We start from the raw sequence: 17580 nt of genomic DNA, 5'->3' as shown, positions 1-17580 counted from the left end.
CAGGCTAAAAATCATACTACATGCTAAGCATAAAAATAGTCATAATGTACTTACTTATTCTAATAATGTTATTTATATTCATAGATTTGGAACTAAATATTGTTTGTTTTTGACTTATTGGGAAGGGTTAACTAATGCTAAAAGTTGTCATTTCAGACCTCCGGGTGATTACTAGGAATGGTTTAATCATTTAACTTTAAGATGTATCTTTGGGAAATAGTTTATGTTCAACTTAGTTTTAATTGGTTATGTTTTCTTGTAGCCATTTACACATTGCAGTAAGAAGATGTACGGCCCAGCATTTATCAGATGTAGTAGAATTTATGGAACCAGAACGTATTTTGTCTGGAACAAAAGATATGGCTGAACGTTTGTTACCAGCTGCTGCCAAGTTTGCTCAAGACAGCTCACAAGAAACCAGGTGAATACCTACTAATAATATCCACTGTACCTGTTAATATAAGGGCTAAGATGTAGGAAACAAAGGTTAAAAAAGAATGAACATTTATCTAAATGGAGAAATGGGGACCCAGGGATTGGTGCTGGGGGATGGTCTTATTTAACCACTTTGTAAATGATCTTGAGGGAGTGCACAGTGAATTCTCCAAATTTACAGATGACACTACATCTGGGTAGTGAGATGCCAAGTCACAGGGATGAACTTCATGAAAACGAGACAAGACTATGAGTGGGCAGAAAAATGGCAGAAGAGCTTCATTGTGGGCAAATGTAAGTTAATGCATCTAGGGGAAAGTGATATTTTTCCAACCAATCAGGTAAAAATCAAGTAAATAGGTACACATGAAAAATACAGGAATGATGCATAACAACATATTATCCTCTGAAAAATGAAGTATTTGTACTTAAAAAACTTCATGAATTTCTGATGGTTGTACTTGAAGAACAGTTTTTTTTTAAAATACTTTTTTAGATGTTGCTAGACCTTTATTTTATTCATTTATTTATATGTGATGCTGAGAATTGAACCCAGTGCCTCACATATGCTAGGCAAGCACTCTACCACTGAGCCACAACCCCAGCCCGAAGATCAGTTTTATGAACTATAAGAACAATCAGCAAAAGATGACAAAAAAATGGAACCACCATTTGACCCAGCTATCCCACTCCTTGGCCTATACCCAAAGGACTTAAAATCAGCATACTACAGAGATACAGCCACATCAATGTTCAAAGTTGCTCAATTCAACATAGCCAGATTGTGGAACCAACCTAGATGCCCTTCAGTTGATGAATGGATAAAGAAACTGTGGCATATATATACAATGGAATATTACTCCGCCATGAAGAATGATAAAATTATGGCATTTGCAGGCAAATGGATGAAATTGGAGAATATCATGCTAAGTGAGATAAGCCAATCTCAAAAAACTAAAGGACGAATGATCTCACTGATAAGCGGATGAGGACATATAATGGGGATAGGAGGGGTTAGCGTTAGGGTTAAGGTTAGGTTTAGGGTTAGGGATAAGGAGGGTGGTAAGAATGGAGGAAGAAAGGACTGTATAGAGGGAAAAGAGGGGTGGGAGGGGTGGGGGAAGGGAAAAAAATAACAGAATGAATCAAACAACATTGCCCTATGTAAATTTATGATTTTTAATTAAAAAAATGGAAAAAAAATGACAAAAAAAATTAGGATGTGGGATAGTATAATACCTTTGGTGGCTAAAGAAATTTTGGATTTAGTCAGAGTCCTTGGTTAAATTTGTAGTCTACATCACTGTTTACCCTTGAGCAAGTTACTCAACCTTTGTTAATATGTTTTCTTTTCTGTAAAATTAGGAAGGTTGGACCAAGTGACCAATAATGTCCCATTAAAAAATCTAAAAAATTATGGCAATAATATATGAAGATAATTTAAAAAGGAGAGAGGATCCTGAGTTCTCATTAAGATTAAAGAAGACTGCAAAATGTTTAACGTTTTTAAGACAAAGTACTCCATTACTTTAAGTAACTGGAGTTAACCTTATGAGATTCCTTATACCAAAAGCTAATAAAAAAGTAGGTATGTTAATTCTCTATTGCTACATAACAAGTTACCACAAATTTTGCAGCTTACACCAATATAAATTATTTAGTGTACAGTTCTTTACGTCAGAAGTCTGGCATGACTCAACAGAGTTTCCTGCCTAAAGTGCCACAAGACCAAAGTGAAGGTGATGGCAATTCTGAACTCTTATCTAGAGGCTCTGTGGAAGTATTGTCTTCCACATTTATTCACATCATTGGCCAAATTCCATTTCATGTGATTATAGTACTAAGGTCCCCTTTCCTTTTGGCTATCAGGGAGGGTCTTCTCTCAGCTCCTTAAGACCACCCACATTCCTTCTCACACTGCTGTCCTCCATCTTCAAGCCAGCAACAACATGTTGAGTTCTCATGCATAGAATCTCTCTGTCTTCCTCTTCTGCAGCCATCATCAGGTATCTCTCTGCTTTAAGGGCTCATTTGTTTAGATGAGATCCATCCAGATCATATTTCTATTGTTCTTTTTCTTTTCTTTTTTTTGGGGGATGGGGGTTGTACCAGGGATTGAACTCAGGGACACTCAACCACTGAACCACATCCCCAGCCCTATTTTGTATTTTATTTAGAGACAGGGTCTCACTGGGTTGCTTAGTGCCTCACTTTTGCTGAGACTGGGTTTGAACTCTTGATCCTCCTGCCTCAGCCTCCCAAACCTCTGGGATTACAAGCCTGCACCACCATGCCCAGCTCATATTTCTATTTTAAGGTCAACTGTATCATATTAGTATAGCAAAAGTCCAGCAGGGATATCTCATCATATTCGTAAACTCTAGGGATTCAAGTAAGGCATATTTGGGGAACCATTTAAGAAGTTCTTCATGCCACATTAATCTTCAATAAAATTGGAGAAAATTAGATCATGGGCTAGTTAGTAACAACAATAACAAAAGACTGTTAGTGTTGATTTCTGTGCATCTTTGGTAAACCTTCCTTTTTTTGGTACTGGGGATTGAACATAGGACCTAGTACATACCACTAAACTAAACCACCAGCCCATACTGAACATGTCTTTAATGGCATAGTAACTCTTCTAATCAGTGCTGTCATTTATTAGATCTTATTTAAAGTTTTAATGTTATAAGGTGGTTATAATTAATTTTTGAGTTAACTACATCATATGTAACCACATGAATAGGAAGTTATAGTCCATGCATGTATAATATGTCAAAATACCTTCTGTCACATATAACTAAAAAGAACAAATAAAAATTTTTTAAAAATTTTTAGTTAATATTTCTCATTTTTTGCCCACATTGTTTGCTAACTCATTTGTTATAGTCTTTCCTGTATTGTTCGGTCCTTCATTGTCCTTAACATTCCAGACTAAATGTCAGAAATGTCCTTAAAACTGTAATTATAGATGTACTATATCATATAATTATATTACTATATGATTAAGAGCTACTTATCTGACTAGTTGTAGACCTTATTCTGGTCATAGGGAGAGTTAATGTTTATTCTCTTAACATAATTTCCTTTCTATAATTTTATTACATTTGAAGGGATCTGGCTGATACAGATAATCCTAAAAGCATCTTATACTTTGCTCCCACAAAAACCTGTCTTCTCATTGTTCTAGTCCCATATATTCCAAATGATAAGCAAAAGTACAACTGTAATTTATTTTACCTTGAAGAGTAATAATAATACGGTGTTTTTGTGTGAGGTACTCTATAAAATATTTCTGTCCTAAAGTATTCCTAATGTGCACTTCCATGATATCTTCTTTTTTTTTTCTTTAATATATTTTTTAGTTGTAGGTGGACATAATACCTTTATTTTGTTTCTTTATGAGGTGCTGAAGATCGAATCCAGGGTCTCACGCATGCTAGGCGAGCATGCTACCACTGAGCTACAACCCCAGCCCACTTCCACGATATCTTAATTTCAATTAAGAATGATATTTTAAGAATTAAGAATGATATTTTGCTTCAAGGTGTTATCCTAAGAGGATTGTGTGTGTGTGTGTGTGTGTGTGTGTGTGTGTGTGTGTGTGTGTGTGGTGGTGCTGGGGATTGAACCCAGGGATTTGTGCGCACAAGGCAAGCACTTTACTAAGTGAGCTATATCCCCAACCCTAAGAGGATTATTTTTAAACTCATATAGTATTTAAAAACCTAGTTTGGAAATTATTATATCATTTAATAACATATCAACCACAATTTATCATGTAACCTTGGGTATATTTTAAGTAGCCGAGAAAAGGGTTTTCAAGAATGGAACTCAGGTAAGTTTTAGCTAGAGAAGAGAGAGGTTCAGAAATATAGGGCATAGAAAAGGTTGACTCAAGCCAGAACATCTGGCCAGCAGGAGAGCAATAGAAGGTCAATGGGTAAGTAGCCTAGGGCACAAACACAACTTCTCCTAACTCACAGTTCTGCCAAATGTTAGCCTTGAGTATAGACCCTGGGATGCCTGAATAATACTCAGGCATTTTGCTCTCCATCTGACATACACCTGAAAGATTTAAGCTATAATGATATTAATATTAAATATATATATTTATTTATATATAAAAATATATATTTATGTAATGATTTATAAGAGTGGAGCAGGAGAATATTATACAATATAGTACAGTTAGTATATCCACATTTCAGTGACTTACTTAAAGTAGGAATAGTAATCTTGAAGTTTATGGGGGTTTTTCCCTATTGAAAAAAATTTATATCTAAGGCTAGAACTTGATTATTCATGTAAAATTATTTACATAAATTTATTATTTACCTAAATCTCAATATCCATAGGTATTATGGTCGAAAGATGCTTTTCCTCATGATGTGTCATCCTAACTTTGAGAAAATGCTTGAAAAATATGTTCCATCTAAAGATTTGCCTTATATTAAGGAATCTGTTAAAAACTTACGACAAAAGGTATGTGGGAAAAGTTTGTTTTATAAAAAAACTTTAAAAGCAAAGTTTATTTTCCTGTGCAGGTAAAAGACAGAAATAATTACTTGTTGGATTATTTCTTTGCTAGTCATCATTTAGAATATATCTTCAATAGTACTACTGCAATAATAGTCATATGTAGTGTCAGGCCTTGAGAGTAAATATTTATTGCACTGCTAGGGATCAAACCCGGGGCCTTACATATGTTAGGTAAGCACTTTGCATTTACATTTCCAGCACCCAAAACAACTTTTAAGCAATTTGTTTTAACAAGTGTAGAATTTCCTATTAGTGAGCCAGGCACAGTGACTTGGGAGGATGAGGTAGGAGGATAGAGAATTTAAAGCCAGCCTCAGCAAATTTGTGAGGCACTAAGCAATTCATCAAGATTCTGTCTCTAAATGAAATGCAAGAAAGGGCTGGGGATGTAGCTCAGTGGTTAAGGGCCCCTGGGTTCGATCCCTGGCACCAAAAAAAAAAAAAAAAAACAAATTTAATGTTAGTCACATATTTGCTAATTTTCTACCAACTACAAGGTATTTTATGTATCCTATACTCTTTAAAATATAGCAGAATATGAAAATGCTTAAAATATTTTATCAAGGATACTTTGAAAATTACTATGCATAAATTATTTCAATGTTAATTTTAAGACTTCTCACACTGCCTTTCTTTATGTTTACCTGCAGGGTTTGGGAGAGGTACTACTAGATACTCCTTCAGCAAAAGGAAGGCGATCTCACACTGGTAGTGTTGGAAATGCAAGATCATCATCTGTTTCTAGAGATGCTTTCAGTTCAGCTGAAAGGTAGGATCATTTGACAGTTCAAATCATTAAATAAATTACTCTCTAGTTAAAGGAATCACATTTGGGTCCTTTCTTGAACTATATGAACTATACCAGGATATTTGTCAAAATTTAATGATTTTTTTGGGGGGGTTGGGTTTTTGTTTGTTTGTTTTTATTTTTGTTTTTTGAATCAGGGATTGAACACAGGAGCACTCAACCACTGAGCCACATCTCCAGCCCTGTTCTGTATATTATTTAGAGACAGTGCCTCGCTGAGTTGCTTAGTGCCTTGCTGATTTGCTGAGGCTTACAGAACTCACGATCCTCCTGCCTCAGCCTCCCCAGCCTCTGGGATTACAGGTGTTCACCACCACACATGGCTTTAATATGGGGTTTTAAAAGTTTGTAAAGGACCTAGAAAACATGAGGTAATTATATTTAATAAGAAAATTTATTCCCAGAAAATTGTTTTTACATGCACATTAATGAAGTTTTTAGTGTTATTGAACTTATCAATGTTAGGCCTATGTTTGACACTATGATTAATTTTTTTTCAAATTTTTACTTTCCCCCCAATTATAAAAGTGATGTACAATGATTGTTAAAGAAAAAAAATTTTAAAAAACATTAAAAGAAAAATTTTAATCAATCATCCATAATGCTATCAACCAAAAACAAAAAATCTAGTCTTAAAATTTTTATATTATTGTATATGCAATTTTGTAACATGTTTAAACCATTTAAGAGCTTTGATATACTAATTATAAATGTTTAAAAATCTTTCATAATATTATGATCCTTTTAGTTTGTTTTTAATTTTAAACATTATTTTGAAACTGGGCTGGGCATGGTGGTGCATACCTGTAAATCCTATCTATTCAGAAGGAAAGGTAGGAGACTGAAAGTTACAGGCCAGCCTGGCCAATTTAGTGAGACCCTGTGTCAAAATAAAATACAATATAAAAGGCTGGGGTATAACTGAGTAGTAGAGCGCCCCTGGATTCAGTCTCCGTACCACAAAACAAATAGTAACAACAAAAAAGCCTGTATGACATCTTTCATACTTTTCTTTAGTTTCCTTGTTTTAAAATGTCTATACTAAATCTTAGCCATGAGTAAAACTATATGCTGACTTCTTTGAGTCCTCCCAGTAAATCACCAAACCTAGGGAAGATCTTGAGGACCCTCAAAATAGATATTATGGCCATTAGTTACATCATTTTGTGAACTTTTGACAAATAAACATATAATGAGATTTTTAAATTAAGTTTGTTTTTATGGGAAAGTAAAAAGGAAATTAAATTTACCTTCCTTTCACTTTAGAGAGGTAACTGAAGTTCGTGAAGTCTCCAGAAAATCAGTTCCTCGTAATTCCTTAGAAAGTGCCGAGTACGTTAAAGTTATAACAAGTTTATTAAATGCAAAGGACTTTCGTGATCGTATTAATGGGATTAAACAACTTTTATCAGATGCTGAAAATAATCAAGAACTTGTTGTTGGAAATATTGTGAAGGTAAGGACCTGTCAAAATTAATTTTCATTTCCATTTGAAATCTGTGGCTAATTAAAAAGTTCATTCAGGCTAGGGTTATAGCTCAGTGGTAGAGCAATTTCCTAACATGTGTAAGGCACTGGGTTAGATTCTGAGCACCACATAAAAATAAATTTAAAAAAATAAAGGTCCATCGACAACTATAAAATTAAAAAACAAAAGTTCATTCATATTAATAAATTGCCCTGAGCCTCAGAACTTTATATGTATTATCTTAAACTGTTAAAATAAATTCAGTGAAAAGACTGAATTGCCTAGGGTTTTACTACATTAAAAACATGCTAGAGGCAGGCTGGGGATATAGCTCAGCTGGTAGAGTGCTTGCCTTGTGAACACAAGGCCCTGGGTTCAATCCCCAGCACTGCAAAAAAAAAAAAAATACTGGAGTTCCACCTTTGGGTCCCCTTCTCCCACCTGGGAGAAGTTTGCTTTTACTTTTCTTTAATAAAGCTTCTTACTTTCTACTCTTAAAAAAAAAAAAAAAAAAAAAAAAAAAAAAACATTCTGGAATAACTCAAAGTAACCAGAAAAACAATATGTAAGAAAATAGTCATGTATTCTGAATCCTCCCACAAGATGCTCCTATATGCTCAGAGCTCATAGAACCTGGCATTCAGGAAATATATGTCCAGTGAATCAATAAAAATTCAAAAACAAAAATTGAGATTTAAGAGACTTGCTATTGCTTTAGAGTAGATATTAAAACTTTTCATATGTTAGAAATCTCCTTTCACCCATATACATCTATCTCAAAGAAGACAATAAGCAAAAGAAATGGAAATATTAATAAATGTTCATGGTACCAGAGTATAGAGTATGCTCCATCAAAATTTAGTTCAGGTAATTCTATTAGTAATTTATTAACTAAATTCCATTTTAAGTTGTTACAGTATACATTAAACTTGGCAGACATACTGTAGCTCCTTTTTAATTCCAGTGAACCAGGAAGTTACACTTTTTAATATCTGTTGAGTAAATCTCTTGGTTAGACTCTCCTTAACATGAAAAATAGTAAACAAATAAGTTTCAGGAATTATTAATTGATTTCTTAGCCTCTTAGAGTAGCTCTTCACTCACCTCACATAATTAAAGAATTATTTAGCATTTGCCTTACTATATCCTGAGATCATGAAAGTTAAGAATTCTGAAGAGCACTGTGTAATGAAAACAGTTTAAGAAGTAACAATAAAAATGTAATTTTTGGTCTGAGGGTATAGCTTAGTGATAAAATGCTTGCCTAGCATGCCCAAAGGCCTGGATTCAATCCTCAGCATTACCAAAAACAAAACAAAATAAAACAAAATTAACTATAAAAAAGTCTCATAACAAACCTAAACTGAAACTCAGTCAAATCTCTATACTAAAAAAGAAATCTCTATAATAAAACTAACATGTCTACTTCTGTTAGAAATAGAGATAAAATAGAAGCATAAGTTCTTAGAGTTAACCAAGCTAACCTGAACCTCCCAGGAAGCAGCATGTTTGTCATATTTACAGGAAGGCAGTCATCTGCCTACTAATCCACACTTGCAACCTTCATTTTTTAGGATGCCTTTTGGTTTTTGAAGTCCTTTTGATTTTTGAAATGTGGTCTTTTTGTTGTAAGATTATTGAACACTTAAATTTAGTACCCAAATTTTTATAAAGTTTCTATTAGTCGAATTTAGGTTATATAGGATGTTTTTTCATGTGTTTAAACAAAATAATTGAGAGAAATACCATGAAATGCTGAGAGAATTTAAGTATAATGGAAACATTATTTTACTTTAAATAACTTAGCCAATTTATTTTCAGATCTTTGATGCTTTTAAATCCCGACTTCATGATTCCAATAGTAAAGTAAATCTGGTGGCTCTAGAAACAATGCACAAAATGATTCCTTTACTTAGAGACAACTTGTCTCCTATAATCAACATGCTAATTCCAGCAATAGTGGATAATAATCTGAATTCCAAGAATCCAGGCATCTATGCTGCTGCAACAAACGTTATTCAGGCACTAAGTCGGCATGTAGGTAAGAAATTTTACTTCAGCACTCTAATTATTTTTACTTTACTTTCACACTTTCTGATCCCATGTACTTTTTATAATGCTGAAAACCTACTCAAACTTTTTAAATTTAAGAATGTCATAAGTTTTTTCTTTTCTCTACAGTATTTTGAAATATTTTTGATTAAGTATCATCCCATTAAATTGACTTTCTCTTCCCATATCTTTGAGTTTTTAATTTTTTTTAATACCTAAGCCTCATAACTGATATAAGATTAACCCAAAATGGAGCATAGATTTCAATGTAAAACATAACTGTAAAACTTTTAGAATATAATATCAGAAAATCTTCAAGATTTTAAGGCTTGGTGAAATTTCAGACATGATACTAAAAGCATGATCCCTGAAAGTAAGTAAATTGGATTTAATTGAAATTTTTAAAAATTCTGTACAGAAGACCCTGTTGAGTATATAAAGAAAAAAGCTACACACTGAGAGAAAATGTTTGCAGGCCACATATCTGACAAAGAACTCATATCTAGAATATGTAAAGAACTCTCAAAACTCAACACTGAAAAAACAATCTAGTTAGAAAGTATGCAAAAGACACAAACATTTCATCACCAAGGCTATAAGTATTACAAATAAGCACATGAAAAGATATTCAACATCACTTTACATTATGGAAATGAAAATTAAGACCGTGATCACTACATAAATATTAGAATAGCTAAAAACCTGTGACAATACCAAGTACTGACAAGGTTGCAGAGAAACTGAATCTCTCATATAGGGTTGGTGAGAATGTAAACAAAATGACAGCCACTCTAGGAAACTAAACATACAGTTTCCATGCAGTTACCATGTTACCCATCAATTGCATTCCTAGGCATTTATCCCAAAGAAAAAAAATATAGACCATACAAAAACCTGTATACAATTATTCATAATATCTAAAAGTTGAAAATAGCCCAGATGTCATTAAAGGGGTGAATGGTGAAACAAATGGCAGTACTTCCTGAATTAGTCCATTTTCTTATATATAATGAAATACCTGAGGCTGGGTAACTTAGAAAGAAAATAAGATAGGCTGAGGGTGTTTAGTGATAGAGGACTTGTCTAGCATGCTCAAGTCCTTAGTTTTGATCCTCACCAGTGGAAGAAGAAGAGGAGAAGACAAGACAAGACAAGACAAGACAAGACAAGAGAGGAGAGAGACATTAAGACTGAGATTTAGCTCACAGGTTTTGGAGGCAGATAATCCAAGTAACCTGGCGCTGGCACATGTAGATGCTGTCTTGGCAGGATCACATGAGAACGGGAAAAATCACATGGTAAGACAGGAAGCCAGGGCCAGTAATGATCTCCCTAGGCACCACCTCTTAAAGGTCCCACCACCTTTTAAAATCACCACTCTGGGAACCAAGCTTAAAACATTTGAGCCTTTGGGGGATGTACTTAAACCATATCTGAATCATAGTGTATCCATACCATAGAATACTATTCAGTAATAAGATGGAGCCAACTTTTGATTGTGCAGTAATTTGGATGGATCTTACAGGCATTATACTAGTGAAAAGAGCACATGAACAGGTCATATCCCGTTGGATTCCATTTGTACAACATTCTCAAAATGACAAAATCACTGAGATGGTAAGCAGTTTAGTAGTAGCCAAGTTTTAAGGGTGTTGGTGAGGTGAGGATGGATGTCTTTATAATTTGGATCTTTAATGCCCCCCAAAGACCCATGTGTTGAAGCCTCAGTCACCAGGGTAGCACTGTTGGGAGATGGTCAGGCCTTTACAAGGGAGAGTCTATGGAAGGAAGTTATGGCATTGGGCATGCCGTTTAAGGGTATATTAGGACCCCAGCCCCTTCTCTCTCTGCTACCTGGCTGCCATGAGCTGAGCACTTCCACCATACACTCCCACCATGATGTAGCATGCTGCCATAGTCCCAAAGCAACAGGGCCAAGTGATCATGGACTGAAACCTCTAAAAGAATGAGTCTCCTTTTAAGTTTATTCTCTCAGGTATTTTGTCACAGTATTGAAACATGAACTAACACCAATAAAAAAAGCAAAAAAATAAAGAAAGAAATAGCATTAGGGCAATCTTAGTAGTAAAAGAATAGTTGTTATCTTAATTGTAGTGATACAAAAATCTACATACATGATAAAATGAGGTAGAACTATACACACATATTTCTTGTTTTGATACTGTAATATAATAATGTAAGATGTAATCTTTGGATGAAATGTACACAGGACCTCTTTGTATTATCTTTACAACTTCCTGTGAATCTGATTATTTCAAAATTAAAAGCCTAATAATCAGCAACGTAAAAACTATCCACCAATAATAATTCTTTTTCTAATTTTTAATAAATCTATACTATCATTGGAATTAGATACCTAGGAAATAAGCAATTTTTTTCTTTATATATATCACATGGTAGCTCCTGTGAAGCTACCATATTCATATTCTGTGAAGTATTTTTATTTTTTATTTGCTATAAGAATATTATTCTTAAAGTTATAGAGAATTGTAAATAGTTATTAACTGTAGATTTTTAAAAAGTTAACACATTGCCATTCTTAAAATGATCTCATTTTTCCTTTCAATGCTAGATAATGGAAAATAACTAAGATCTCATTACTCTTAAAAATGCATCTGTGTTGTTCTTTTTCTTTAGATAATTACTTGCTTCTACAACCATTTTGCACAAAAGCTCAATTTTTAAATGGAAAGGCAAAGCAAGATATGACAGAAAAGCTTGCTGGTAAATATTTTTAAATTGTGATTTTAAAGAAATATTTTATTAATTAAGGCTAAACTAATGGGTATTTCAACTTAATTTTAGGGTAGCTACCAATTTAATACTTCACCTGTAAGGTACAAATAAGTAACAAATAATAGTGATCCACAGGATGGTCTTTTAAGACTTTTACCTAAATTTTTCTTAAAAAAAATTCCAGAAAGACGGGGATGTAGTTCAGTAGTAGAATGCTTGCCTAGCAGTTGCAAGGCCCTGGGCTCAATCCCTAGTACTACAAAAAATAAGAAGAGTTCTGGGGCTGGATAGTATAGTTTGGTGGGAGAGCACTTGCCTAGCATGCATAGGGGCTTAAGTTTTATCCCAAACCTCAAAAAAGAAAGAAATTCTATTCTTCTTTTCCAGTAAGTGTTTTGTCTTCCTTTTAGGAGAAATGATACAGGAAAAATAAAAGGGCATTAAAATTCAATATTGATGCTTAGAGGAAAGTGCTGTTTCAAATTTTAGTCAATGAAGAGTCTGTAAATAAAAATTAGAGAAATTTTTACTTAACTACATTTGGAAAACAATGAAACTAATTTTTGGTTTGATTTCTCTCTCTACCACTTTTGCCCCAACTAATTGTCATACATGGAATTCTAATCCTTGATCTCAATCTTTGGGAAGGGAGTTTCTGTTCTTCTATTAAGAAGCCTAAGTTTTTAGGACAAATAGCATACAGACAAAGCTTGGTATATTTCAGATGCTTTTTAATTAGCAAACCTTGAATTTATTTTTTAAAAAAAACCTCACTGTTTACCATACTTTTGTGTTTCAGATATTGTTATGGAACTTTATCAAAGGAAGCCTCACGCCACAGAACAGAAAGTGTTGGTTGTTTTATGGCACCTTTTAGGAAACATGACACACAGTGGCTCTCTGCCTGGAGCTGGAGGAAATATTCGAATGGCCACAGCTAAATTATCAAAAGCACTTTTTGCACAGATGGGTGAGAATCTCTTAAATCAGGCTGCATCCCAACCACCACATATCAAAAAGAGTTTAGAGGAATTGCTTGATATGACAGTTTTAAATGAATTATGAATCTTCGATGAAATATGATATGATGAACAAAAACCGTTTATGTGATGACAGATCAAACTTTTTTAAAGTTACATTCTGAGTACCTGCACTTCACATCCAGTAAATTAAGTCAATGACTATTTTTATTTGCAGCCTGTGAGTACACATCTGTCCTATATCAACCCTACCACTTGTGCCCATTACAAGGTTATTTTAATTTTAGAAAACTAAAATAATTAATATAACCCAATATTCATGAAATCTGTGGCATGTGGAATGAATGCCATTTTAATATTTTTGAGAAAAGTTCTGCTCATTTGCACTATTCTATAGAAACCGCAATGTGTTGTCCTATATGTACAATTAGATTTATAATTAAAAATATACTTTTTCTTATGTAATCATGTTCTGCTATGTCTCATTGCTCAGCCTTATTTTATGACATGGAAGAAAAGTCATTGAACTATGTTGTCACAAACTAACTTTTATGTACTATTTGTGAAAAACGTATTTCTGAATCAGTCTGCTAATATGATTATGCAGTATTAGCTTGCTATTGCTGCTGTGTTAATGTGATATATTTGCTTACCTTTTGGATTTAATCATCTGCATAATTGTGAAATTTAACAAGTTATAATAAAGCATGATGACCAAAGTTTAGAAAATATTAAACATTTAAATACACGTTTAAGAAAACGTGCTGAATGTAACCTCCCTATTTTTGTGTGCAAACACTAAATTTTATTTCTGTATGTCTTGACATTTATAAAGGTGTTATTTTGCTGCCCAGTTGTGTAATTCTCAAAATAGTGCCAGGTCTCCTATAGTTTTTCTCAGAATTCTTGGGCTTACCAGTACTGTATGCATCTTTAAAAAAGAAAAGGAATGTTATAAAATAAAAGGATTTATTTCTGTAGATGTGTGACAGGTGTCCTATTTTTCTGATTTCCACATATGTTAAAATGGAAAAACTGTATTATGATATTGACCTATCACTTTAATTTGATCTGTCTGATATAGTGTTGACCTATCACTGTTAACTTATCAGTAGAAGTGGATCTACTTTTGTCTTTGTAGGAAATTATCTGTGTTACCTTGGGTAAGTCATTTTCCAGGTCTGGGCCTCAATTTTCTCATCTCTAAATATAAGGGCTGGTCTGGATGATTTTGTTTGTTTTGTAGGGGGGATAGATGATTTTTTAAGGTCTTTTCCTGTTCTAAAATTCTTTGATTCTATGTTCATCTCTTTTTCCTTTTCGTGTTACTAATTTTCTAATCTATTTGGCTCCTTCCTTTCTCTCTTTTTTGCCTGGGGAGGTAGGGGTGCTGGGAAAGAGTCCAGGGCCTCCCAGAAGCTAATCATATGCTCTCCCATTGAATTACATCTGCAACTCTTATTTGGTTGTTTTTATTTTATTCATTTATTTGTATGTGGTGCTTAGGAGTGAACCCAGTGCTTCACATGTGCTAGGCAAGCACTCTATCAATGAACTAAAACCCCAGCCCCTTGGCTGTTTCTAAAAGTGATATTTTTTTTTTTTAATTCATCCACAATTTCTAAGGGGGAAAAAAAAAAAAACCCAAAAACCAAAAAACAAACAGAAAAGGAGAGTAAAGAGTTGGCTACTTCTACTTCTTTATGCTATTTTATAATTATAGACATGCTTTTTAAATACCATAAGTGTTTTCTTCTTAGTGTATTTTATTCTATAGTTGACATAGGATAAACAATAGTCCTGCATTTGAATCTGGAAGTGGCAGACTAGAAGGGCTAGAAATATTTTTGGCTTGGTAAGCCACAGATTATGACATATTCAGGGTATTTTACACTTTAAGAATGTAAAAATCATTCTTAGCTCAGGCCATACAAAAATAAGTATCTAGCATAGTTTGCCAACACCTGGTTTAGACTCAATTATAATTCTTAAAGCCATCATTACATTTTGTTTCAATTCTTTTTTTTTCTTTTTTGAACTAAAGATTGAACCCAGTGGTGTTTAACCACTGAGTCACATCCCCAGCATCTTAAATTCTTTTTTTTTTTTATATGCGTCATTGAAACAATAGGTAGCAATTCCAACTTTTTCTAATTATTGCCCCTATGTCATTGCTAAATTTGCATTGATTAATTGTTGGATATTGAAAGTAAATTTTAAATGTTAAAGGCAAAAGAAAGCCATTACTTTATGTATAAATTTAATTTAACCCTTATTTTGAGTAGAGGTAGTTTGAATTTTGCATTGAAAAATGTACAATAAACACAACCACTATTAACAATTTGGAAACTTTTCTTTGCATAATACTGTCTTTTATTATGAAGAAGATACTACCAGGTGTGATAGCACATGCATGTAATCACAACTACTCGGTAGACTTAGAGGATCAAAAATTTTAGGCTAGATTCAGTATTTAGCAAGATTCTGTCTCAAAATAAAAATAAAAAGGGCTGGGATATAGCTCAGTGGTAAAGTACCCCTGGGTTCAATCCCCAGTAGCAAAAAAGAAAGAAAATAGCCATTAATGTAACAGTGTTCCAAGCTTTAAAATGTTTTGTCTTAGTAACTTTTTTTTCCCCTAAATTTTGTTTAGTTGTAGATGAACACATACCATTATTTGTTTATTTTTACATGGTGCTGAGGATTGAACCCAGTGCTCCACACTTGCTAGGCAAGCATTCTTTTTTTTTTTTTTTAATTCATTTTTATTGTAAACAAATGGGATACATGTTGTTTCAGTTTGTACGTGGAGTAACAGCATACCATTTGCATATTCATATATTTACATAGAGTAATGATGTTTGATTCATTCCCTTATTTTTTTCCTTCCCCCCCACCCCTCTCTCTTTTCCCTCTATACAGTCCCTCCTTCGTCCATTCTTGTCCCCCTCCCACTCCCCTATTAAGTGTCATCATCCGCTTATCAGCAAGATCATTCCTCTTTTGAATTTTTGAGATTGGCTTATCTCATGTAACATGATATTCTCCAATTTCATCCATTTGCCTGAAAATGCCATAATTTTATTATTCTTTATAGCTGAGTAATATTCCATTGTATATATATATAACACAGTTTCTTTATCCATTCATCAATTGAAGGGCATCTAGGTTGGTTCCATTGTCTGGCTATTGTGAATTGAGCCACTATGAACATTGATGTGGCTGTATCTCTGCAGTAGGCTGATTTTAAGTCCTTTGGGTATAGCCAAGGAGTGGGATAGCTGGGTCAAATGGTAGGTCCATTCCAAGTTTTCTAAGGAATCTCCACACTGCTTTCCAGAGTGGCTGCACTAATTTGCAGTCCCACCAGCAATGTATGAGTGTACCTTTCTCCCCACATCCTCTCCAACACCTATTGTTGCTTGTATTCTTGATAATCACCATTCTAATTGGGGTGAGATGGAATCTTAGTGTAGTTTTGATTTGCATTTCTCTTATTATTAAAGATGTTGAACATTTTTTCATATATCTGTTTATTGCTTGTACATCTTCTTCTGTGAAGTGTCTGTTCATTTCCTGAGCCCATTTGTTGATTGGGTTATTTGTATTCTTGGTGGAGAGTTTTTTGAATTCTTTATATACTCTGGAAATTAGTGCTGTATCTGAAGTATGAGTGGCAAAGATATTCTCCCACTCTGTAGGCTCTCTCTTCGCATTGCTGATAGTTTCCTTTGCTGAGAGAAGGCTATTTAGTTTTAATCTATCCCAGTTATTGATTCTTGCTTTTATTTCTTGTGCTATGGGAGTCCTGTTAAGGAAGTCTGATCCTAAGTCAACAAGGTGAAGATGTGGACCTATTTTTTCTTCTATAAGATGCAGGGTCTCTGGTCTGATTTCAAGGTTCTTGATCCATTGTAAGTTGAGTTTTGTACAGGGTGAGAGATAGGGGTTTAGTTTCATTCTGTTGCATATGGATTTCCAGTTTTCCCAGCACCATTTGTTGAAGAGGCTATCTTTTCTCCATTGCATATTTTTGGCACCTTTGTCTAGTATGAGAAAATTGTATTTATTTGGGTTTGTGTCCATGTCCTCTATTCTGTACCATTGATCTACCTGTCTATTTTGGTGCCAATACCATGCTGTTTTTGTTACTATTGCTTTGTAGTATAGTTGAAGTTCGGGTATTGCGATACCCCCTGTTTCATTCTTCCTGCTAAGGATTGCTTTAGCTATTCTGGGTTTCTTATTCTTCCAGATGAATTTCATGATTGTTTGCTCTATTTCTGTGAGGTATGTCATTGGGATTTTAATTGGAATTGCATTGAATCTGAATAGCACTTTAGGTAGTATGGCCATTTTGACAATATTAATTCTGCCTATCCAAGAACATGGAAGATCTTTCCATCTTCTAAGGTCTTCCTTAATTTCTTTCTTCAGTGTTTTGTAGTTTTCATTGTAGAGATCTTTTACCTCTTTGGTTAGATTGATTCCCAAGTATTTTATATTTTTTGAGGCTATTGCAAGTGGAGTTGTTTTCC

At 33.9% G+C, this 17580-nt stretch overlaps 1 protein-coding gene across 1 annotated transcript in view; it reads left to right on the top strand.

Moving 5' to 3' along the window:
* The window catches only part of TOGARAM1 (TOG array regulator of axonemal microtubules 1), a 120422-nt gene extending 106400 nt beyond the window's left edge, over positions 1 to 14022 (top strand). Inside the window, 7 exon segments of the mRNA XM_079126038.1 lie at positions 263 to 421; positions 4794 to 4920; positions 5628 to 5746; positions 7052 to 7241; positions 9075 to 9294; positions 11964 to 12050; positions 12862 to 14022. Of these exon segments, the coding sequence (XP_078982164.1) occupies positions 263 to 421; positions 4794 to 4920; positions 5628 to 5746; positions 7052 to 7241; positions 9075 to 9294; positions 11964 to 12050; positions 12862 to 13127 (1168 nt within the window). The 3' untranslated portion in view covers positions 13128 to 14022.
* Positions 14023 to 17580: the final 3558 nt, after the last annotated feature.

The sequence above is a fragment of the Sciurus vulgaris genome (genome assembly GCF_902686455.1).
Source record: "Sciurus vulgaris genome assembly, chromosome: 2".
Classification (NCBI taxonomy): Eukaryota; Metazoa; Chordata; class Mammalia; order Rodentia; family Sciuridae; genus Sciurus; species Sciurus vulgaris.
The sequence above is the reverse complement of the archived record's forward strand: the minus strand, read 5'-3'. Positions and strand labels throughout refer to the sequence as shown.